The sequence below is a fragment of the Diabrotica undecimpunctata genome, chromosome 4 (genome assembly GCF_040954645.1).
Source record: "Diabrotica undecimpunctata isolate CICGRU chromosome 4, icDiaUnde3, whole genome shotgun sequence".
Taxonomy (NCBI): domain Eukaryota; kingdom Metazoa; phylum Arthropoda; class Insecta; order Coleoptera; family Chrysomelidae; genus Diabrotica; species Diabrotica undecimpunctata.
This window is the reverse complement of record NC_092806.1, coordinates 12,804,886-12,829,260: the sequence shown is the minus strand read 5'-3', so window position 1 is coordinate 12,829,260 and position 24,375 is coordinate 12,804,886. Positions and strand designations below refer to the sequence as shown.

The following is a 24,375-nucleotide window of genomic DNA, read 5'->3' as shown; positions in this document are numbered from 1 at the left end:
CCAGTTAAGTTTTTTACAAGCATATTCTAGTACTGCAGTGAACAGTTTAGGCGATAAGGTATCACCCTGTTGGACTCCTCTGCCGATTGGGATATGATCCGTGTTTTTATGTAGTTTCACAGACATAGTTGTATTCTTGTATGTATTTTAATTAAACTTGTATATTGGTAGTCAATGCGGCATGTTTGTAGTGCTTCCAGGATTTTGTCAAATTCAACGGTGTCAAAGGCTTTATGGAAATCTACAAAAGCCAGATCGAGTGGTCGATTGTATTCGATAGTCTTTTCTATTACCGTTTTAATGCTCTGTGGGTGATCATTTGTTCCAAATCCGGTACGAAATCCCGCTTGCTCTATTGACTGGTAGAAATCAAGTTTTTTCTCAAAACGATTCGTTACTATTCTTGTAAGGAGTTTTTATAAGTGACTAAGAAGACTTCTAATATATTGATAGGTCAGTAGCTTTTTAATTTATAGGGATCTCCTTTTTTGTACCATAGAATTACCTCAGCATTATGCTATTTGTCGGGTATATTACTGTCCAAAAACACAGATTTTTTATTTTTTTAAGTATTCAAGTGCCTTCGATTTTGATTGTATCAGTAACTACACAATCTTTGCCTGGATATTTGTAATTCTTAGCTATTCTTAGAGCTTATTAAAGTTAGTATAAGACCCGCCATTGAAGTAGGTGATTCTTCTTGTTAACTTCTTCTTCTTCTACTTCTTGGAGATCTTTTGATCTGTTTAATTCTGAAGCTGCCTCTGGTTAATTTCCTGGGAGGTAGATTGCCAACTATCCCTCCATCTTTAGGTGGGTGTCCGGGAGGTCTTAAACCAGGCGGGTTGTTTTCTAGGGCAATTTTTGGGAGTCTATTCTTATCGATTTGTCTTACATGATTGTACCACGTCCTCTTAGGCTGTCTTCCCCATCTTACAATATCTTGAATTTTGCACTGCTCTCCGACGTTTGTAATTCTCACCCTGTCTCTTCTTGTTTTGCCCACTATTGTTCTTAGGGTTTTCATTTCGGCAACCCTTAGCATCTGTTTCATTTTGTTGGTATCTTTGCGCACTTCTACGCCATATGTCATGATCGGTCGTATGCAAGTCTAGTAGATTCTAATTTTACTATCTGTGCGCATATACGGATTTGACCAGACTATCTCCCGCAGACATCCCGACAATGCGGATGCTTTGTTGATCTGACTCTTTAGGTCCTGTACTGGGTCGTGTATGCTTAATATATCTATGCCCAGATATCTGAATTACATCACCTGTTCTATGGTGTTCTTGTTAACTAATAGTAATAAAATAGTAGCGTGTACTATTTACTATACTTTATTTCACGTTTAGAATGGAACGTTTGGCTTATGCAGATCAGTGTTGCCAAAACTCTGAGGTATTTGTTGCTACTAGACTGCCGATATACGAGTCATTCTAATCAGAGCCGTATTCAGCAATGTGTAGATGTAGTCAACTTAATTTCACTATGAGATAACGTTTCAAAAATTTAAAAATAAATAAACAATAAAAATTTTTATAATTTTTATTTTACAAAAAATATTTTTCTACTAACTGGTCGTATATTTTTGAGGTTCTAAAAACAAACAATCAGAATTAGTAAAATGATATAATAAGCCATATTATTGATGACATCATGCAGATATATTTTTTGTTATCTTGATTTACATAAAAGTTCATTCAACACTTTGTTATGTGTTAATTTAGATATTTCTTATTGTAATTTTTTCGGACGATCATTATATATGAAAAAGAAACAACAAGCGCTTGGAAGAAAAATGAAAACGATTTCTTTACCTAATAATAACAACTTTTCGAATTACTCTAACTCTTTTCTTAATGCCTGACAGTACTTTTGTAGCATTATTCTTCATTTCTTTGCTTTTATCAGCATTACTAATAAACCAAGTATAAAACTTATACTCAGAATAAATCAGGTATAGGCAAAATCACTACCATTAAACATGGAATAACTTAGATATAGGTTATACTTGATATAAGAATTTATTCCAGGATTATACCGACCCACACCCTTGTTTAAGTCTAGAAAGAATAAATCCCTTTTCAAAATACACTGATAGCGAATTTAGAATAAGATATCGTTTTTCTAAAAATGATGTAAGGTTTTTTGCAATTTTTAAAATACTCAAACTTAAAATATAAGATAACAAATAAAGATATGAAATGAAAAAGACAGTCAAGATTTGATTTCACGTACAAAGTGTCTATGTATCTGTTTATACGTATTTCGCCCTAATAGGGCTCATCAGAACAGATATTCATAGGCTTCCTCAACGTGAAAAATAAATCTTTTCTGTCTTTAAGAAGCAACAATAAAATGGCTTCGCTATGGACGCAGTAGCGACATCTGATAATAAATCCGTAAAATAGTTTCAAAACACAATTCAGATTTCTTCTTTAAACAGTTACATAGACACTTTGTACGTGAAATCAAATCTTGACTGTCTTTTTCATTTTATTCGGATCTACTCTGTATGAGTACAAGAAACCAATTCGCTAAGGATTTCTTTTTAGTTGAGGAGACATGTCGTGGAATGCAAATTTTGGATTCCCCATGTCTCTATTAACATATTTATCAACGTCTGTTTTGCCTTGCAATTTTTAGATGGCTCAGATTAAAGAAGAAATCTGAATTGTGTTTCGAAACTATTTTACGGATTTAAATAAAGATATATTTGGTGTCAATTGTCATTGTCAGTTTCAAAGAAAAATCAAAATTGACATATTTCACTCAATATGTCGTTGTTCTATGTATTTGTGCAAAAGATTGCGACATTGTCAAACTATTATTCCGGAATAAATTGGGAATACTTACAATTAACATATACCGAGTTTATTTGTAACAAATTATTTTAGTATTATATTTACTTTATACTTATATACGAGTATTTTATTAGTAAGATAGTATGTCTATAATGGGTCGGCGTCCCTGTATCTCTTCGTAAGTCCCTATTTTAAGTGTCACCAATATACATGTAATATATACATGACAGATATGTTTTTCTAAACGTCTACCAAGTCTTCTTTGGTCTTTCTTTTCTACTGCGGGTAAGGAATTCTATTATATGCCTCCTCAAGACCAAATGGATGGTTGTAACAACAAATAATCGACTAAGATACTAAGATGTAAACTGGAGCTGGAGGGTTACATAATAGAACAATTGATGCAGTTTAATAGTCTAGGCATTACACGGTCTAGCTATGGAAATCTCGAAACATAAGTGAAAAATTAAGTCGCAGTATCATTGAATGAAACAATATGAGGAAATAAAAATATCGGGAAAAAATGAAAGACAGATTTACAAAACAGTCATCAGACCAATAATGACATACGCAGCAGAAATACAACCCGATGTAGAGAGAACAAAAAGAAGGACACAAAACAGCGAAAATGAAAAGTCTTGGAAAATTTGATGGTAAGACACTATGGGACATAGCTAGAAGTATGGATATACGACGTAGATGCAGAGTGGAGAACATCAAGGACTGAGTAAGAATCAGAAGAGTAGAATGGAACGATCATAGTAGAAGCAATTCAGTGAGAAGACTACGAAAACGATGAAACGACAAATTAATGCAGGCACATTGAAAAACAGTCAGAGTTATGTCTATATAAAAAGAAGAAGATGCCTTAAGACCAATAAATACCATATAAGCGTATTCCTTTATTCATATTTTGTTCCACCAGCTGCCTTATAATGAAATTTTATCTATTGTTGATTTCTTTTGCATACATTTTAACTAATTTCGACTTTTTTAAAATCAAGATAACGTTAAAAAATAACTTTATGAAACTAATTTTTATAATATATCGAGTCATCAAACAAAATTGTAATAAGAGCTATGGGTTAAACATTCTTTCGGTTGGTAGGTTATTAACTCATTCTTTACACAAAAATGATTATTAGAGAAATCAATAATTCCTTTAATAGCAAAATTAAATTCAAACCTTATATAAAGCTTTAAATTTTTTTGAGAGTCTTATACATTTAAGTCTAAATGCACCCTCAATCTTAGCTACAACACACGTTGTGTGTAAATGAAACTGTTTAAGGCAATACAGAAATATTGAACATGTTTAAATTTCAAAGATATTATTTGCTCATACTGTATAGTAAAAATTATGCCCTTATAAAAGCTGTACACTAAGACCACTGCCCGCTTGAAAATTTTTAAAATACGACTCTGTATTTCTGAAAAACTTGTCTATTTACCAGTATTGAAAAATTACACAGAATTTGTCTATTTACTCGAAATTTACATTTTTCTGGAAAGCTATGCTTTTTTGAAAGTGAATCACAATCATCAGATCGTTGGATCATATTCTCCGATCACAATACAGTTGTGTTGTCGATAAGAGTGAAACTAAAGAATGTAAAGCACCCTAGCTCCAAGAAAGTCATAAATACAAGGCGGCTCAAACAAGACAACATATATGCGGAAACGAAATTTAAAATAAACGAAAACTTAAGGAAAGTCAATGAATATAATGCAGAAACTCTACATGCTCTTGTGTCAGTTGGAAAAGAAACCCTCAAACCACTTGAAGTAGAAATTCTTGAACTTATGCAAGAACGAAGAAAGCATAAAGTAAAAGACCTGAATAAATACAAAGAAATTCAGAAAAACATCAGAAAAAAAAATTCGAGAGACAAAAGAGGCTCTTCGACAGATGTAAGGAAATAGAAGATCTGGATAAAAAGCATAATAGCTTTAATTTACACAAAAAAATCAAATAAATGACAGGTTCTAGAAAAAACACAAGAAAGAATATCCTTAAAAATGATAAAGGAGATATTATTACTAATATGAAGGACATATTGTGTCACTGGACCAATTACATACAAAAGCTATTTAATGATGAAAGAGAAGAACTATCATTAGAAACCACAGAGGATACTGGACCACCAATATTACGGGCAGAAGTCATCTATGCCATAAAAAAAATAAAAGAGGACAAAGCTACCGGACCAGATAATGTGCAAATCGAATTATTAAAACACATTGATAAAGATGTTATTGATGTAATGGTTGAATTCTTTAATCTAATATATCAGACTTCCACAATCCCCAGAAAATGGCTGCAATCGACCTTTGTGGTAATACCCAAAAAGTCAAGCGAAATATTCTGCTCAGATCACAGAACAAAATATGAAAATTGGAATATGAAATTAGTGACACACAATTTGGCTTTAGAAAGGGTATGAGCACAAGAGATGCTTTGTTCGGCTTGAATGTGCTGTCCCAGAGATGCTTGGATATGAATCAGAACATGTACTTATGTTTTGTAGATCTTGAAAAAGCATTTGATAAGGTTAAATATAAAAAGTTTGTAGAAATATTATAAAGCAAAAATATTGCTAGTCGTGATGTGAAAATTATATCTAATCTATATTGGAATCAAATTACCAAGGTAAGAGTTGACAACCAGAAGTATCAAAATACAGAGAGAAGTACGCTAGGGTTGCGTGATGTCACCAATACTCTTCAATGTCTACAGTGAAGCGGTATTTAAAGAAGCGCTCTCAAATTCAATAGAAGGTATATTTGTCAATGGAGAAGTTTTGAATAACTTGCGTTATTCAGATGATACAGTAATAATGACGGATTTACAGAATGAAATGTAACGACTTAATGAGTGCTGTCTTGAATACGGACTATGGATGAATTTGAAAAAAAAACTAAACGCATGATCATGACTAAATCAGCAGATGCAAACATCCAATTAATTGTGGAGGATACTGTAATTGAGAGTGTGGATACCTACAAATACTTAGGAACATGGATAACACCAAATTTAGACCTACGCCTAAGAATGCTTCGGTGTTACGTATTCACTACCCTTCTTTATGGCTTGGCAGCATGGACATTAAAACAGGTGCATCTAAATAAGTTGGCCGCCTTTAAATTTTGGTGTTATAGAAGAATTTTACGAATATCATGGACTCAAAGAATGTCGAACGCAGAAGTTACTATAAGAATAGGAAATGAAGCTGAAATATTATTGACTATCAAAAGAAGAAAACTTAAGTACTTAGGCCATGTTATGAGTCTTCCATTTTTTTCGTTGGTTTCTTATGAATCTCAATATTTGTTTTTGTGTACCATAGAAGTCGCTTTGCATCCTTTTTGTAAACTGGTCCCAGTGTTCATTTTTTGTTCTTATTACCAACTGCTTTGTTTCATTTCGTATTCTTCTATAGGTGTCTCAGGATTCTGGAGTATTTGATCTTTTGTACTTCGTATAGCACTCTCGATATGATATAGCAACACTGTAATGTTAGTAACAAAAACTGACATTTCTTCATATTTTCTCCAATATTTCATAAAGTAAAGCCAGCTTTACACGTATCCAGCAACTGGCATAAGTCTCTCTGTGCAAGGCATGCCAGTGCTTGACTAGGACAGCGCTAGACATGCACGTTTACACGTATCCAATAGCTGGCGCCAGTCTTACTGGCACGCCAGTTCCTACTTCGTCAAGTCAATCGTTTGTTGTAGTCTTCACAGGTACGCCAGCGACTGTAACGATATATTTAAATGTGTATAGAGACAGCGCCGGATTGGCGCCACTACTATGCTAAACCTGCCTTTATTAGAGAAGGCTAGGTCAATCACAGTCAATCAGACATCATGATGTCACCATTTCCTTGCATAGAATAACGGACTGAGGAGGTGCTAAACCCTACACCGTTGAATTTGTCTAAAAGAGCTATTGATTTCTTTAATTAAATATAGTGTGTCCTAAAAAATCTTTTGGAACACACTGTATATGGTATGTTTTAAGAGAAGTTTTTGAGAGAGTTTATATATACTTACAATCTGTTAGTACAGGCGTCGACCATTTTACTGTAATACGGTGAACGTATGTTTGGATAAAAAAAGTTGGTGTGCAAATTACAGGCATGCACAAATTGATACAATAATAACCTTTGGTAGAAATGATTGGTTATATTGTATTGTTTGCAAAGGTTGTGATATAAAATCTAAAACAATTATTTATTGTTAGTATTGCAGATTTCTATACAACGAAAGTTTTAAATTGTTTTTAATTCTACAATTTTATCCTTATTTGAAGCAGTTATTTGAATCCTACTTTGTCACGAAAAAATAAAAAGAAGAAATAACTTTACAGGAGAGCAGTTTTAAACTTTTTTTCACCAAAAAGTATTATTCCTGCAGCTATTTATTGAGATATCGAAACAATATTTTAATAGAACATTCTGTTTATTGTTATTTACATAATACATTTGTTATAATTAAAACCAAATTTGTTCCTGTGTTTTTTAACCCTTTTAACGGACATGGTGTTGTATCCATCTTATAAACTTATTGTTCTGTAATAATTAGTATGGGGTATTCAATAACAACTACAATCCTATTTGACTTTTACTGACAAAATTTATTTAACCATACAATTTACCTTTACAAATACAAATAATATATCTATATATTTAACCAAAATTGCATTTTAGGTACAAACCACTCAGTCATTTTCAAGTAAGTCTCCTTCTGGATAGTCACTATTGTAGGAACATATGACAGTAATGCCAATAGATCGTTATACGTTTGTTGTGATATAAGTATTGGACTTTGTGATACCAGTTGCAAATCTTTTGGCAATGTAAGGTGTCGCCTTCGAAATCTAACAAGGTCAATCTCCTGGTTTTCGTCATGAAAATTACTTTTTAAAAACAGAGTTCCAATGCTGTTTTGTTTAACTTGCAGTTAAACACAGTTTGACAGAAGAACTTGTTGTTTGTTAATGTCTCTTTTTTAGTAATCAAAGGCGGATTGTAAGATGTTTTGATTTTTAAAATCTTCTGGTTCCATATTATGTACGGTATATTTCCTTGAGGTCTGTCTGACTAACTGCTGCCAGTCCCAGGGCGTGTAAATAGAAATGTTAAGTTTTTTTCTCTTTCGCTCTATCAGCGCATGGACAGTGTCCGCCTCCATGTGAGTATTACTCTTTAGTAGAAACTTCTGGATGATAATTTTTACTTTTTTAAACAAGTAGGTATTAATGCTAACATTTTTATTCTGGCCGTAAAATTTGTAAGACCATAGTATGATTTCTTCTATGTTACTGTCAGGAATGATGGTATCTGCCCATTTGAGTAATGCAGATCTTATTTCATTTCCACTACGAATAGTTTATCAGAACTTTTGTCTATATCAGACTGATCTTCGCTATCAAAACTCAAGGCATCTCTAATAATATGCTCTTCATTTAAAACATCATTGCTTGGTGTGTTATTTGATTCTGAAATTAAACAAGGCGTATAATATTGGTTGTAAACGATTTAATAATATTGCTAAGGTTGGTATCAAATCACTACATTACCCTTTTGAGGTTAGGTTTTTTAATAATTTAAAAATAATGAGCAAAAAGGTAGCTTACCTGTAAATGCAGTAGAAGAATTCGCAGAACTTTTTAGTAGGTACTTCAAGAATCTTTCTCCTACGAGAATTATGGTTCATTGTTCTTATTATTAGTAACAAACCGCTGTAAACACACCATAAATGGCAAAAGTATTATTATTAGATCACTAACAGTCTACCTATCATCATAGAGATATGCGCGACGGTAATTCACATGCGTAGAGGGACAAAACGTTAAGTCCACATGGTGTTTTATCCCTCTAAGTAAAAATGGACTTGGTGTTCTTTTAAAGGTCACTTTCTTTATCAGTACATGGTTTAGGATCTAGTACTCTATTCCTTTAAATAAAGTTATAAAAGCTAATTTTTAATCTGTAAAAGTGTCAAAATTGAAAAAATGGACATAGTGTTGTATCCCTCCGAGGTACAGATATAAAAACCTGTGGTTTGACAATTTTAAGTGAATATGGTGTTAAATTGTTTAGAACTGTAATAAAAATCCACAAGGAAAATAATTTTCAATTTTTTAAATTTAATCACATATATTATAACTCTAATTCCTTCAGCCGGAAGATTTTTAATCCCATTTCTCAATCTATTGGACTCACTTATATTAAAAATGTTTACGATACGAGCAGTATTAAACTATTACATTTAAATACGAAGTCTTACATTAGCTACAAATATATACTATTTATTTTTTTTTTCCTTGTCCTAGATGTAAGCAACATAAAAGGACATTTCCATATATTTAAGCTAATTCGTCACAAATTACACTTTTTAGACCACACTCCATACGATAAAGAGTAACATAAGCTGCCTAATGCACACGTCATTCTCTTAAACATGACCTTCAACAACACCAGTAATTTACATCTTTTATATCCAATATTAAATAATTATAGAAAAATTTTTTAAATCCCAACACCTGGATTGCTGTTATCATTTTAACATCATCAAAGTTTTTTAATCTTTTGGCTGTAGTAATACTATGTTTAACTAATATTGTTTCATGGTACATTGACATTTTGTTTTTGACACCGTTCATGGGTATCTTCTTATCAATCAGTTACCAGCCGAAGTCCGTTTGAAGAGGTTTACTCTCCGGACACTGGAACTCACTTAAGCATGGGTGTATGTTACCTGAAGTAAAATTTAATTAAAATATTAAACATCATATAATATTATTAACATCATGTACAATCTTTGGTAACACATTACATTTTAAAGGGGTTTTACCCAAATATTTTGGTGGCTCAGGCATGGTAACCTGTAAGTATAACCATTTTGTTTTTTAATCTTAGTCAAAATTTTAAACCACGTTTGCTGTAATTAAATGGTTTATACTTATTTTAGGTATTTTAACCTGATGATGGAACAGTTGTTCCGAAAACATTCGTGCTTTTAATGTTGCCCTTTTAAGGGTTTTTATAAAATAAAATATACCCACATACAAAGACTAACCTCTTTTTGTAATAAAAATCTTCTCAGAATTGTTTTTAGATGTATTTAGACACCCAGGAACAAAACACCATTTGGCTTCATTATCAGTGATTAAATACTTAAAGAACTGGTCACACTTCGTAAATACGTATACAAAACAAGTTGTCAATACGACTGCTGACGACACACACCGTAGCCTCGCTGCGAGGAGCCGTTTTTCTAGCCTCCATCAGAATTGAAATTAAGAATTGATTTATCTTAAGAAATATATATTTTTAAACAATTTTATGTTTGCAATGTTTTTATATATACTATAACCTATTGAATTTAACAATATTTAAAAATTAGTGAACATCCCTATTAGTCTGGTTTGAGAAACAAACTTTGAACCAGAGAAGTATTATTCAGTTTGCAGATTATGGTTAAAATATATACGGATATAGTACAACCAGTCTTCATGTGTTTTAGAGACTTCTAAAAGATTTTCAATATGTTAACCCTCCGGCAGCCACGTCTCTTAAAGTTACATGAGTGGACACACTGCGGCACTTAATGCCGCACATAGAAAAAATGGTATTGAAAGTTAAAAATTATCAAAACTTTCTTAGAAAAATTCGTAAACGGCGCAAAAAAAGAAAAACATTATTTTTAGCAATTTATTGTATGACTTTAAAGGCCGGTTTTCACGCTACGTCTTATTGTACGTTTTGTTGGATAGAACAAATCCTATACAATAAAACGTGGCATGTAAACAGCAAAACGTACGTCTTGTTGAATCGAAATGAAATCCAAGGTCAGATCGTAGAAATGATGGAAGAAGCATAGTTTTGCGAGAACTGATAGGATAAAACGTTACGTGAAAATACAGTTCAGACAAGTCTTCCGATCTTGACTTATTTGACGACTAGTTCCATTGTAGTTCGTTTCATTTTTCCCAAAAAAAAGCCTAATAATGTCAGATTTGCGGCAATGCACCCACGATTTTCTCGGAGAATTTATTGAATTGTATAAAAGTTTTTAAGTAGTTATGTTTTAAAACCAAGTAGATTGCATTACAGGTTTCAGGAATTATTTGGCTTAACGCTGGTTTGGATATTATGATTGTGAACTCCAAGTTCTTGACGCTGCGTCCTGTTGTAAGATATCTGAGAGTTGCTGTGAGTCTTTCATGGGGTGTAATGGCTTTTCTCATGAGGTGTCTTATTTCAATATGTATGGTGTTACCAACTCTAGCAATTGACAATAGGCTGAGGTGTCCATTCGCAAATAATTGCGCCAGTCATCTGGTTCGCCTCTTTTAGTAACGAGACGTGGGAATACTGGCTTCTTTTTAGAAGCCCACTCTCTTGACCATCTTGTCTTTTCCCTCTTCATCCCCTTTTTCCTCAGTCGTAGTATCTTTATAGTTAAAAAAATAAAAGAAAGCAGCCGTGTTTCCTCCATAATAAAAAAAAACACTAAACAAACTTCACACAACTCAAGAATCTGAATTAGAAATGAGGTAGAAAACGGAAGGAAAAACGTAGTGTGTATACACTGGACAAAACGTACATTTTGTCGTACGTTTTATATGACCCACAAAACGTACAATAAGACGTAGTGTGAAAACGGGCCTTAACATAATGTAACGACTCAGGCGCAAAATATAAAAACAAAGAAAACGTTTACAATAAACAATATTCTCTCACAAAAAATCAAAAAAGAAAAGTATCTAAATACAAAATAATTAAATTAGTCTTTCTCCATGGAAGGATACAAAAACATATTACACTGAATTTTTTTCTCACTATGATTTTTGCAAATAAATTGTTTGCATGAGTCACAGGAAACTGTTGTTTTATTGTTTTTATGCGCACTGCATATATGGCACCGTCCACTTCGACTTTTATTTACCGTGCTGGTGGGTTCTTTGGCACTTTGAAAAGGCAGCAGAAATTCTCTTACATCTTTTGGAAGTGTTAGTATCTTCGCTCGGTCTTCTAAATGATCCTTCATCAGGGAGAAACTTAATCAAGTATGAATTTTCTCCTTCTTTGTGGCGACATATTTGGCTTAATGCAATTATAAATAACTTCGGAATTTATTCCAGCTAAATCTAGTATGCGAAAAAATATTGCTAATGGCCATCTTCTGGTAATCCTTTGTGTCGTGTAGGAAGCACATTTTTGGTAAACCGTATCAATGCCACTTTTTGTTTTATTGTATTCTAAAATCAATACTGGTTTTTCTGTATCTTCGTCTATTTCGTCTGTATTGATCATGGTAGAGAGCAATACTACAGCTTTATTTCTTTTAGGAACATATGAAACTAGGGGCATATTATCTTGAAACCTAAATATTGAAGATCCAATAGCTCGCGCAGTTTATTCGGAAGAAATTGGGGAGGAAGTTCTTTTTTGTTTTTCTTCAAGGTGCCAATAACTGTCAGGCCATTTTGCATGAGATAATCAGCTAAAGGATAACTAGTATAATAACTATCCATAGTTATATTTCTTTTGGAGTTTTTATGGAAGAAACTAAACGCTGTACTATATCGAATGGTTTATTTGAACATTTGTACGGTCCGTCTCTATATATTCCACAATATATCTCGAAATCCTATATATAGTAAGACCTGCTATCGCAAAGTGCATACAGTTTCATGTCATATTTGGCTGGTTTTTGTGGCATGTATTGTTCAAAGGCACATGGCCCTCTAAAAGGGTGAAGAGTTTCGTCTATAGTGACGTATTTCCCCAAACAGTAATTACTCATACAATTATTTAGAAAGTCTGTGTATATTCTTCTAATAGCAGCTAATTTATCATTTTGTTCACGATCTTTTTGAAACGAAGAGCACGAAGGAGAAAGAGGAATTTTTTGTAACCAAATGCAGCTCTGGCCCGTATCATATCGGTTCCGTCCTTTGCCCATATTTCTTGAACGTTTACATGATTTCCTTTTTTTACTGCAAGAATAAATAAGATCCCAAACAAAGTTTTTATTTCATTACCAGAGGTTAATTTGCAATTTCTGTCTCTCTGGCAAGATAGATTATTTGCTCTTCTGTTGTTGATATATATATTAGTGCAAGTAACAATACTGTCAATCATAGCTGGAGTTATCAATAAAAGAAACGAATCTAATGGATTCAATATATTTTTTCCATTACCTTTTGGTCTAGGAACTTCTTTCATAATATTTTTTGCTCTGGTTTTATTGCCATAAGCTATTGGGATATTTTTGTACAAATTGTTTCTTCATCCTTGCCTATATAAAATTGGTAATCACCATCGTCTAGCTCTTGTAACGGACATATATCATCGTTACCATCACTATCAGATAGTTCCGATTTGCTGTCGTAATTATCATTTTCAATAATTTCTTGTTCTCCACTTGAATCAGTAACATCAACAATATCTTCGTCAAAATCAGACAAATTTTCCGCAATCTCTTGCAACTCAATCTCTGTCAAATACTTAATTGGCCATTTTGCACCCCTAAAATGACAAAAAGTACATCAATTAATTTAAGTGCTAAAAAACTGTATGAACAAATTTTACTTACATGACAAGCTACGCTGCGGTACAGAATGCCGCTATTGAACAACTTCCACTTCAATGGTCAATATCAAACTGATACAACACTTTAGGAAATGCGACATCAGCAGGTAATATTTTAGATATAGTCACGTACACATATCCAAATAGACAGTAGCGTATACGAAAGAATATTGGTAAAAATTATTAAAATATTAAAATTAAATTAAATTAAATTAAATCACGATAAAATGAGCGTCTTGCAAAAAGTGGGTAATAATCACCAAAAACTGAAAATATCAGAATTCGTCGGAAAACAACAATATTATGGAGTGAGTGAGTGAAACTACGAGAAATGAGGCAGGGGTATATTTAATTGCCTTTAATTTTTATAATGTATATTGAATTTAGCTTCCAAGAAACTTTGTAGTGGTATCCATTAATATATAAATGAAAATTAAGACATTTCAAATGAGAACAAACATACAATATACAACACAATAATAAAAAATGGTTAACGTATGTCAATGCAATATCAAAAGAAAAATAATCATAAAGAGACGCAACATTATGAAAAAAGATTAAAGATTGTAAGAAATTAGAAATGAGGAGACTATGTGAATTCGTGGAAGTAAAGGTTAAAATAATAATAAACAACATCATTAAAATACTGAAGCTGTGATGGTCTTATGTAAAGAACAATGAAGAAGAAAATGTGTTAATATATAAACTATTCCTAATGTGGAAAATGAAAGGGAATAGGAGAGCGAATGACGAAAAAGCTGGATAGAAAGAATTAAATCCCAAAGGCGAGAGAGAAACTAAATTTTAAATAGGACCAGTCGATAAACAGACGACAGTAGTAGTAGTCAATGACGTAGAACGTTTTAAAACCGATTATTATTTTACCGTATTAAAAATTAAAAACTGTAAACCACATACAAATTAGATTTTAGAAAAAAAATAAATAATATCGAAATACACACTTGGCAGTATTTAATTATGCGTTTGAGCTTACCTGCAATGTTGTTGTTATTGCCAAAACTGGAAGTTGAATAGTTGGATAAAAACAGTAGGGTACGCCAGCTACAGCACCGGCGATAAGTCCATGACATTTCTCACCTAATAATTGAGTTTGTCTCAAGTAGCACGTGATAGCCTTGAAAGAAAAAATCTGTATTATTTTTTACTATCCGAGAAATAAATTATATGCAGGCAGTAGCTAATTTTTCACTCTGTATTCAGGTATGTATTAATCGGTCTATTAATAGTATGCCTTATTAAAAAAACTTACAATATTTTAAATAAAGGGAAAAAATTGTTTTCTACCGCTATATTTAAATAAACGCACTTTGGAAACTGGATTTGTTGTAAATAAAACAATATAGTTAAACACTTAATAAGAGACTTCCACAGGATCAAACCAAGATTGTATCCTAAGATTAAAAAACATTAAAATTATCTCTATACATCTTAACATAAAGGCTGTGTCAACAATATCAATCTACTATCCGTAAATATTCGAAGAAATGAAGCAATGAACCTTCTAAAATTGGCGCAGTAAGACGGATTGAGATACAGTTTGGTGCATTCGATTCGTGAAAACGTCAGGGAATTTTGTGAACTAATGCGATCATGAAGAAATGAAAAATTGCATTTGGAAAATGCATTTTTCAAAGTTGCGAAACAAGTTAACTTGGCGAATATTGAATAATATGGATATACGATAGTTGTCTTCACAAAGTGTACCGCGTTTGTTCAAACTCGAGCAAAACACTATCGTGGAGATGTTTCAATTCACAATTGTTTCACAGCAACAAAACAGAATTTTTGCACTGTTTCATTACCATGATTAAAACATGGGCCCATCACTTTACACAATAGACAAAAGAATAATCATTGGATTCAAATGGAAGAACGGGCTCCAACGAAGACAAATATCGTTTTATTTGCAGGCAAGATCATGACGTCAATTTTTTGGGCTGCGCCTAAGATAATTTTGATTGACTACTGCCACATTTAGCTAAAAAGAAAGTGTTGTTTCATCAAGGAAATACACCAGCTCATAGATCTGGTGTATCACAATGGCCAAAATACATGAATTTGACGTTTGAATTGCTACCTCATGCACCCTATTCGACTTTAGCCCCTCGGATTATTTTCTGTTTACAAGTTGGAAAAAATTGCTTAGTGGTCAAAGATTTTCTAACTGTAAAGAAGTGATGAAGGCAGTTAATGGCTATTTTAAGTAAGTAAGACAGTTTTTATTATAAAAAAGATATCGAAGTTATTAAAAAGTGTTTTCTTTGTTAGGTCTGGTACTTCTGTGATCATGTCTTTGTTTTCCTTTGCTTTATTTTGTAAGGGATTCTGATAAGGCCGTTTCTTTTAAATAACTGGATTTTCCCTTGTTGATTTCGTTTTCGTAATCTGTTCATTAGAGTTTTAGCTCGTTGGAAATTAAAAAAAAAAGTCTGTTTGAACAATAGTTGGTGACTAAATACCATTTAATAAGTAGTAAACAAAGAGTGAAACGAACATAGTACTACAATGAATCAAGCAAGCACATCACCAGTAGGACTCTATAAAAGAGGTGGAGCAATGACTGAATTAAAATGAAAAAACGCAAAGTAGACGAGAATACCATAAAACTGTTTTTGTTCTCTTTAAAATTTTTTCGTGTTATTACTATTTTTTTTTCATTAGAGCTAAAGTTATGTTGTCTAAAAGATCTAGGACTCTTCTTCTAATTATAGAATATTACTACTATCTTATTAAAAATTAAACTTACCCTATAAATTCCTACGTAAGCAGCAATTAGGAGACCAAAATACACGTTTGATTTATGAAAGACTACATTGACCAATTTCGCTGGAGATTTTATTAGAAGTTTAAATGATCCTAATAGGCGTTTGGTGATATTTACTCCAGCACCTAACATAAAATAATTTTTGAGTCCCTAAAATGGAGTAAAACAGTTAATTGCAAGTATATGAAAATTTTAAAGATGACTAAAATGAGTAAACATCTAGTTTATGTTTGATAAGCAAATGCTTATTTTCGATACTAAACAATTTATCATATCCTTACATAATTTTGTATAGACGTGGGTTTTTAAATAATGTTTATTCAATATCGTTTTCATTTTTTCTAGGTGACATATTTTGTTAAAGAACCATAACATTTTTAAACTCCGCCTGTAGTATTATTGGGTAGACTGAGTCGCTCGATGGTACTTCTGTTGATTCAAAGCCCGGATATAGAAAGGTGTTTGTAGTGGAAAGCTAACTCATTACTATAAGTAAAAATCCTTGCTAAAAAGCCTAAGCATTGCCTCGGATGCATGAATGAATTTAATGATAAACAACAAAAGCTAAATAAACCGAATTTAACAACTTTTAAAAATTATTAAAAACAAGAAAAGTAAATTCATTGATCGTATTCCATTTCTGTTCGATATATTAAGGCTATTAAATTGGAATGATAGTATATGAAGATTTGACGTCAACAGGTACATGTTTTTATCAACGGCTTCTTCAATAATAAATATACACATTGATAGATCTAGCTACAACCAACACGTAATCTGAAATCAATAATAAATTACTTTATCGTTAAAAAAAATGAAGCTACTAATAAGAGCTTTTAGTGGTGGTTCAGATTTCTGATTTCAGAGTTTTTAGTACGAGCCGCAGCATTTCTACCTTCATAATATCAGGTAAATATTACATACTACAGACAACCAAACTATTGGCTTATAGGGACTCATATCACCATCAACAGCTATTCCACCTATCGTCGGATGTAAGCCCCCCTTAGGTGTGTCCATTCATTTCTGTTTTTTGTTTTTTGCATCCATTCGTGACCTGCCATTCGCTTGATGTCATCAGACCATCTGGTTTGAGGTCTGCCTTTACTTCTATTGATTGCTCTTGGTCGCCATTTAATAATTCGCTTCGTTTAACGGTTATCTTACATTCTTTCTATGTATCCTGCTCAGTTCCATTTTAACATACAATCTTTTGGATTATATCTGTAACTTTTGTTACAGATATAATCCAAATATAATCTCAATACCTTTATACAATTCAATACAATTCAGCTATAACAACATCATATAATATTGCTGCTAGCAAACTTTCAAGATTACTCGAGAAACCCATACAAGTACAGTCTCGTACACGATGCTACGCTACTAAAGAAACATTGGGAACACAAAAACAATATGTACGTGATGCTTTGTGGTGGAATGAAGAGATAAAATGATTCGATCTAATTTTTATACATAACTTACATTTGTAATAAAAAATCTGCAACTGTTTTCATGAGAACATTTACTTTGGTAATTATCATTTAAGCTTTTCTTTAAAGGAGGAGTATAAAACCTAAAAATGATAAAAAAAGATATTAGAGATATTACAAACCAAATTCTAAGAATACCAACAATAGTCGAATACTTCTAAAAGCTCAAATAATATTTCGATTTAACAATACCCAAGTCATGACTGGCCTTTTGGCTTTGCCAATACCATTATCTTAAAGGAAAAAACAATACTCCAGTTCTCAGAGACAAAAATGCCACTGAACCTCCAAAAATCATACGAACAAGCCGAATTTTGCTGAACAAGCTGTAAGAAAGTAAGCCACTCTTACCCCCGGGTTTCCCCCTAAAACCCGCCTCGTAGGAGGCGAAAACGGAAAACAAAAACACCAAGAATCTTTACGCCGTAGAAACAAATGTTTTAAACAAGAAATGCAGCTGAGATAATTTTGGACAAATATATTTCTTAGCACCTTTTCTGTAGAATAAACCGTTCTCTCAGAAACAATGCTTGAAGCGACTGGCGATCTTGAATGTCAGTTACGCGAGTGAAATCAATTTTATATATAAAATTTATATCAACTCAACGTTAAAAATTGGATAAGTTTTGATCAAAGTGTCCTATGGACAAAAATCAAAATAGGTTTTAAAAGTAAACAGTGAAGCTTTTGTATGCAATTTTTGTATTTTACCTCAAATACAGTCAGTTTTTATAGAGCTGCTCAATAAATAAACTTTGCGGGATTTTTGCCATTTTTTACGATTCTCATAAGATCAATAAAATTTGTCGCTTCTATTGACCGGTCACTATGGAATTTCCATTGATAAAGCCTAATTTTCAAAACTTCTAGAATGCAATTTCGATTTTAAGTTTTAGTAACAAATACGAGTCATTTGAAATATGCCTAAAATACGCTGAATTTAAATTTTCACATTACAAATGATCTAGAATGTTTAAAACTCATTCTTTTCGATTGCACAAGTACGTTTTTCAGAACTACACAACTTCAGCTACAAATTACACTTAATGCCATCTTCATGGAAGCACCTCTCGTGACGTGAGATATTTAAAAGTTATAATTTGTGAAATGCCGAGTGCTTGTAAGCGACGTGAAATCGACTGTCTTGGATTTCTTTGTACAATCTTCGGCACAGCGGCGACATTTTCGGTAGATCTTGCGTTTTGTCGACGTATGTGTTTGGTTGATTGGTAACTGTACTAGTGGACTCAAATTTATCCTCTACCCTGCGAATAGTCTTTCTGGTAGGCCGATTATGGTGACCGTAAAATGGGCAAAACGCTCTGAAGGTTACCTAAATAGAACAATTTTATCATTTGCATGCGTTGTACGTTATCTTGATCCACGGTGATTTTGCATAACAAACTGAATAAATAGCAGCCAATTTGGTAGATGTAGCAACAATGTGGCCGCTACCAACTGTCACATTTGGCAGTACCTATGTTGGAAGACCCTGTATTTTCAAAGCAAAATACAGTTTTTTAAACAAACCTAGAAAAACTTAATTAAAGCAAATTGTGTGCTTACTTACCACCAATAGTTGAAATTAAGCTCTTCCTTTCTATTTTCAATAAGTTGCATTAAAATTCCACTAACTATGACAAAAAGAATTGTTTGTCTAGTCGCAGTAAATTTCAGAGTATTCAAGTTGGTTTCAATAAACTGAAAAAAAAAAAAATAAAATACAGTTAGTAGAGTATTTGTCGCTCTGATATAATTTGCTTTATAAAATAAAACACAACATTTCTATGTTCCTCATGAAGTTAAATAAAGTCAACGAAATATCGAACTTCTAAGATAGTAGAGAAAAAAACGTGCATTAATTAGTGAATTTTTGAAAACAGCATAGTGTTATAAAGGGCAATGTCTGGAGTAACCTCCAAGCCCGTGCAACTCCAAATTGTTGGATATAATTTCTTTATGGCTCTTTAAGTTGCAATACGGCTGTTTTTTAATAATTTTTAGTATAACAACTTTTATTATAAAAGTACATAAATAAAGCTTTACTCTGAGTTGTGCTAAATTAAAATTGATTTAATAGTTTACGCAAAATTAACGATTAAAAATGAAAAAATGTGAATTTTTCGCTGAAAAAAAAACTATAACCAGTTTTTTGTTGCGAGCTATGCCGATACCTACTAACTTTATTTTGCTATTAACTCGCATTAACCTTTTCTTGTTGTTTGAAACGTTCTAAACGTTTGACATTCCTTTCCTCAGGTAGCCTAGCTTCCTCCGTGGATGTCTTAGTTGTAGCTCTGGAATCCTCCGAGCCTTCTTACATTATTGCTTCAAATTGGTCGCATTGCTCCTTTCTCAAGTTAACATGCTCCTTTTCTAACTTGGCTGCGGCACTGAAGACGACCAATAGTCAGAAATACGTACATACGGTTGCCTTCCATCTTATATACATATTTTATTGTATTTTTTTCCTTTGTTGCGAGCTATGCCGATACCTACTAACTTTACTCTATATATATATATATATATATATATATATATATATATATATATATATATATATCTCATGTTACTAAACATTTCATATATATATTAAACAATTCGTCCTCCTTTTCATAGTTCATGTATGTTGTAGAGGTTTGACAGTATCCAGTCACCATTTTTGTGATGACAGAAAAAAATCCAGGAAAAAGCCTTCTGTCACTGGTGCTACATGATTTTAGCCATTACCTTTTTTAATTTGTTATTATAACTGTTCCAGTTACGTTTGAATTTCATTTCTTAAGACTTCTCTTATCAGAGAATCTTAGAATCATTATGGGCATCTTTCTTGATGCCCATAATGATTCTAAGACAGTTTAATATTTGAGGAAACCAAGAAAATTTTTATAATCTCACAATAATACTTTACCGAATTGAAAAAAATCAGGGTATCCAGAGTTTGGTGTTCATCAGATTCCAAGAGAACTGAAAAACCGGACAAAAATCCTGGTATAAGTAATAAGTTATAATAGTGAATTCTTCCGAATATTTTTCTAAAAAATAAAACTAATTGACTCTGTATTACTAAAAAACGATGTATATAAGAATATTAAAAATAGTATTTCTAATAGTATAATCTTACCTTAATAGACAAACTGAAGAAACTAAAATACCACTCATGCAAACACCATACAATACGGATCGTATTTCCCTTATCACAAATTTCTTTAATATGTTTTTCTTTTTACGTTTATAGTCGATTATCATTCGTAACTAAAACAAAATAGTGAAAATTCTTGGAAAATAATATTCTTATATTTTATTTTATATATAAAAAAATAGATAGAACATATATAAAGCATTTGAATAAGGTAAGATATAAAGGTAGTCTCATTTTACAGGGTGGCCAGGAAAACCATGAAAGATGTACATTTTAAATTAAACATATGAATGCACAGAAAGCTTAGTGGTATCATTATCATTTTTTTGCGTTTCTCTATTCCCTAATTACGTTTCTCCACAAGTTTCTAGAGCGGTACTTCGTTTTACGAACATCAACAGGAGCACAGGAAACATACGCAGAGTTAAAAACGATAACAAACGGCTAGGTCTGGAAATTTCCATAGAAACAACAAAAATAATGATACAGATGAGAAGAAATATAGTCCCACCAAACATTATACATGAAGACGACATTGGAACGGTTGGAAAGTTTCCATACATCTGAGTAGAAACATATGCCGACGGATCAGAAGATGGAGAAATACGAAAGAGAATAACGCAGGCAAACAGAGCTTATTTTGCTTTCTCCCATATATTTCGGTCTAAAAATGTCCACCGAAATACAAAGATGAGAATCTATAAAACCTTAATTAGATCAATAGCATGCTATGGCAGTGAAGCATGGGTACTGAAAGAAACATCCAAAAGCAAACTCGACACATTTGAAAGGAAAGTATAGAGGAGAATACTTGGACCTGTGAGGGAAAACGGAATCTTCAGAAGTCGATAGAACAAGGAGCTTAATCAACTTAAGCACCACTGTCAAACTTCATTAGAAAACAAAGATTGCAATGGGCCAGACTGGCAGAGAATTAGAATGCAGGGAAAGAGACCGGTTGGAAAGCCAAGAAAGCGCTGGGAAGATACAGTAAACAGTGACGCACAAGCCCTTTTAGGAGTCCGTGTATGGAGAAGATCAGCCACAGACAGGCAAGGGTGGAGGCAAAAAATAAAGGAAGACAAGGCTCAATTTGGGCTGTAGTACCATAGAAGAAGAAGAAGACTTCATTTTACGCAAATTTCAGACATACTTGCAATTATGAAAAGTAATAAAGAGAGAGTCCCAGTAAACATAATATAGGTGTACGCTCTCACAGGCGATAAAAATGAGAAAGAGATTGAAACGTTTTACTACCAACTAAACAATTAACAGAATAAGAATGCAAACAGAATAAACTTCCCAATGTACAACACACCCTTAACGGTGGTGGAGTAACCATTTGTGTAGTAAAGGTAGATCACTATAACTCCGATACAAATACAGTTTACTATAATTATACCACTTTTGAAGAAGCATTACTATCTCAAAGTGAAGGAATAATCTATTAACAACATAAGATATGCAGATGACACTGTGATTATGGCAAGCTCTGCTGAACAACTCCAATTACTGCTAAACAAAACAAACAGTTTCTGTGAAAAATATGGATTAAAAATGAATATAAAAAAGACAGCGCTCTGCTGTCTCCTCATTCCAATGTCCCATATGCACTGCTAAGGCTGATAATACAGGGAAAGATAAGAGGAGAAAGGAGTATAGGAAGAAGGAGAGTGTCATGGTTGAAGAATTTAAGTGACTGGTTTAAATGCAGTTCTATAAAACTCTTCAGAGCAGCAGTAGATATAGTAAAGATAGTGATGATAATATCCAACCTTCGATCGGGAGACGGCACTTAAAGAAGAACAATAATTATGCCAGATGCATGTTACGTATCTCCGATACAAATACAGTTTACTATAATTATGGTTTTTTCTGCAAAAGAAGCAGGATATAAACTAATATAAATGTGGGCATGTGAGTGGCTAAAATCAAAAGAACTTACATCATGTATACGTATTTTAAAATACGATATATTTCAAGGAAAGTCTGATAAGAAATTAATTGAATCCATTGGTATTTGAGAGAATAGTCCAATTAAAGACTGAATCTATGTTAAAAGTGATAATCCTTATACCTATAATCGATTTGGAACGACTTGGAGGAGTAGCTCTAGGTGCCGGTACATCATTTACAATTACCAAATTAGAACAGCAATCTAAAGCTTTGCATTCCGGAAATCACAATTTTTGGATCCTATTTTCTTCTAACTAACAATATAAATATACTGTATTACTATCATTACTATAAATTAAATATATACAAGAAATGTGATGTAAAATAGTAATAGAAATAATATGGAAAGCAAACAGAACTTTATAATGAAAAGGATTTATCTAATGTGCTTTGTGAAGTAATAATGATTACTGATCTCCAAGCATCAAAACGCGTCCTGGATTTGATTAAATAAATATTGTTTTTACAATTTCTGGTTTCACTTAGAGATCATTAATCGATATTTTCAAACAGAACTTACCAAATATACAGGCAAGAAAAATTTAGCTGATCCAATAGCCACTTGCGGTAACACAGGTAAAGTTCCTTTTACACAATCAGGTGTCCAATAATGTATGACACCACAGTCCAATTCTTTGCTTATCTTCTCATAAAACAGTTCTTTGCTAATAATAACAGGCATTTTGAATTCACACTCTTTTCTATTCTGTATAGCAAAAGAGTATACTTTTAATAAATTGTAGTTTGTATCTATACGAGTAATACTGATTATTTTATTTCGTAAATTCTCGAATTTTAAGAGACATGTTATATTAATATTAACTAGCTATTGTATGGAAATGATATGTTTTACATTGTTTTTTTTGTGTGCAATATACTTTAAAGCTTTAATGATGTGTTCTATAAAATTTTTATAATACTGGACGTCCCATTAAGCGGAAATGCATCATTTCGCTAATTAGTTAGTCCAGAGGTCTCTGATCAAGTGTTACAGAGTGAGATTGGTTCACAATAATTATTGTACCTTTATGATATATTGTTTCCGAGAACTAAACTTTGGGTATGATTTACTAAATTCATTACACAAATCGTACCCGTACCGAAAGCAAATATTTTCAGTACGATCTTTTGTACTTTTGGAACGATTTTTTTACTATTGGAACGATTTTCAGTATCTAAGTAGGCGGCGTTAACAATAATATCAACTTATTTTATATTTTTGTATTTTTATTATGACACCACTTGTAATATAAGATTCCAAAGTGATTTCGCTTTTTCGTTTCAAAAAATGGAAATCAGTAGTGGAAGTGACGCCAAATGGCAGCTAATCTGGAAAGTTCAACACAGACGCCGCTAGTGTAGTTGGAGGTCACGTCAACTGTCCAAACCTGTCTATTTCTAAGTAAATATTGCATTTATTTTATCGTGTGGATTAAATTTGGGAAAATAAGATGCGTCAGTATTATGCTGTGCCTTTGTGCTTATCGAAAACATCAGGATACAGGTTTCCCAAGAACAATCTGATGAGAAACAAGTGGATTGTAATTGAATCGGACTAATAACAACGAAGGGTGTAGGGTTGTGT

General features: G+C 32.5%; 1 protein-coding gene across 1 annotated transcript; it reads right to left on the bottom strand.

Moving 5' to 3' along the window:
- Positions 1–1,533: 1,533 nt before the first annotated feature.
- On the bottom strand, positions 1,534–23,568 carry LOC140439173 (transmembrane protein 135-like). The gene is made up of 9 exons (XM_072528911.1): positions 23,311–23,568; positions 20,817–20,947; positions 20,604–20,727; positions 19,263–19,393; positions 17,685–17,775; positions 16,182–16,349; positions 14,409–14,549; positions 6,864–7,030; positions 1,534–1,599 (listed from the first exon to the last, which is right to left on the bottom strand). The coding sequence occupies exons 1-9, from the start codon at positions 23,470–23,472 to the stop codon at positions 1,554–1,556; spliced, it is 1,161 nt and encodes a 386-aa protein (XP_072385012.1). The 5' UTR covers positions 23,473–23,568; the 3' UTR covers positions 1,534–1,553.
- Positions 23,569–24,375: the final 807 nt, after the last annotated feature.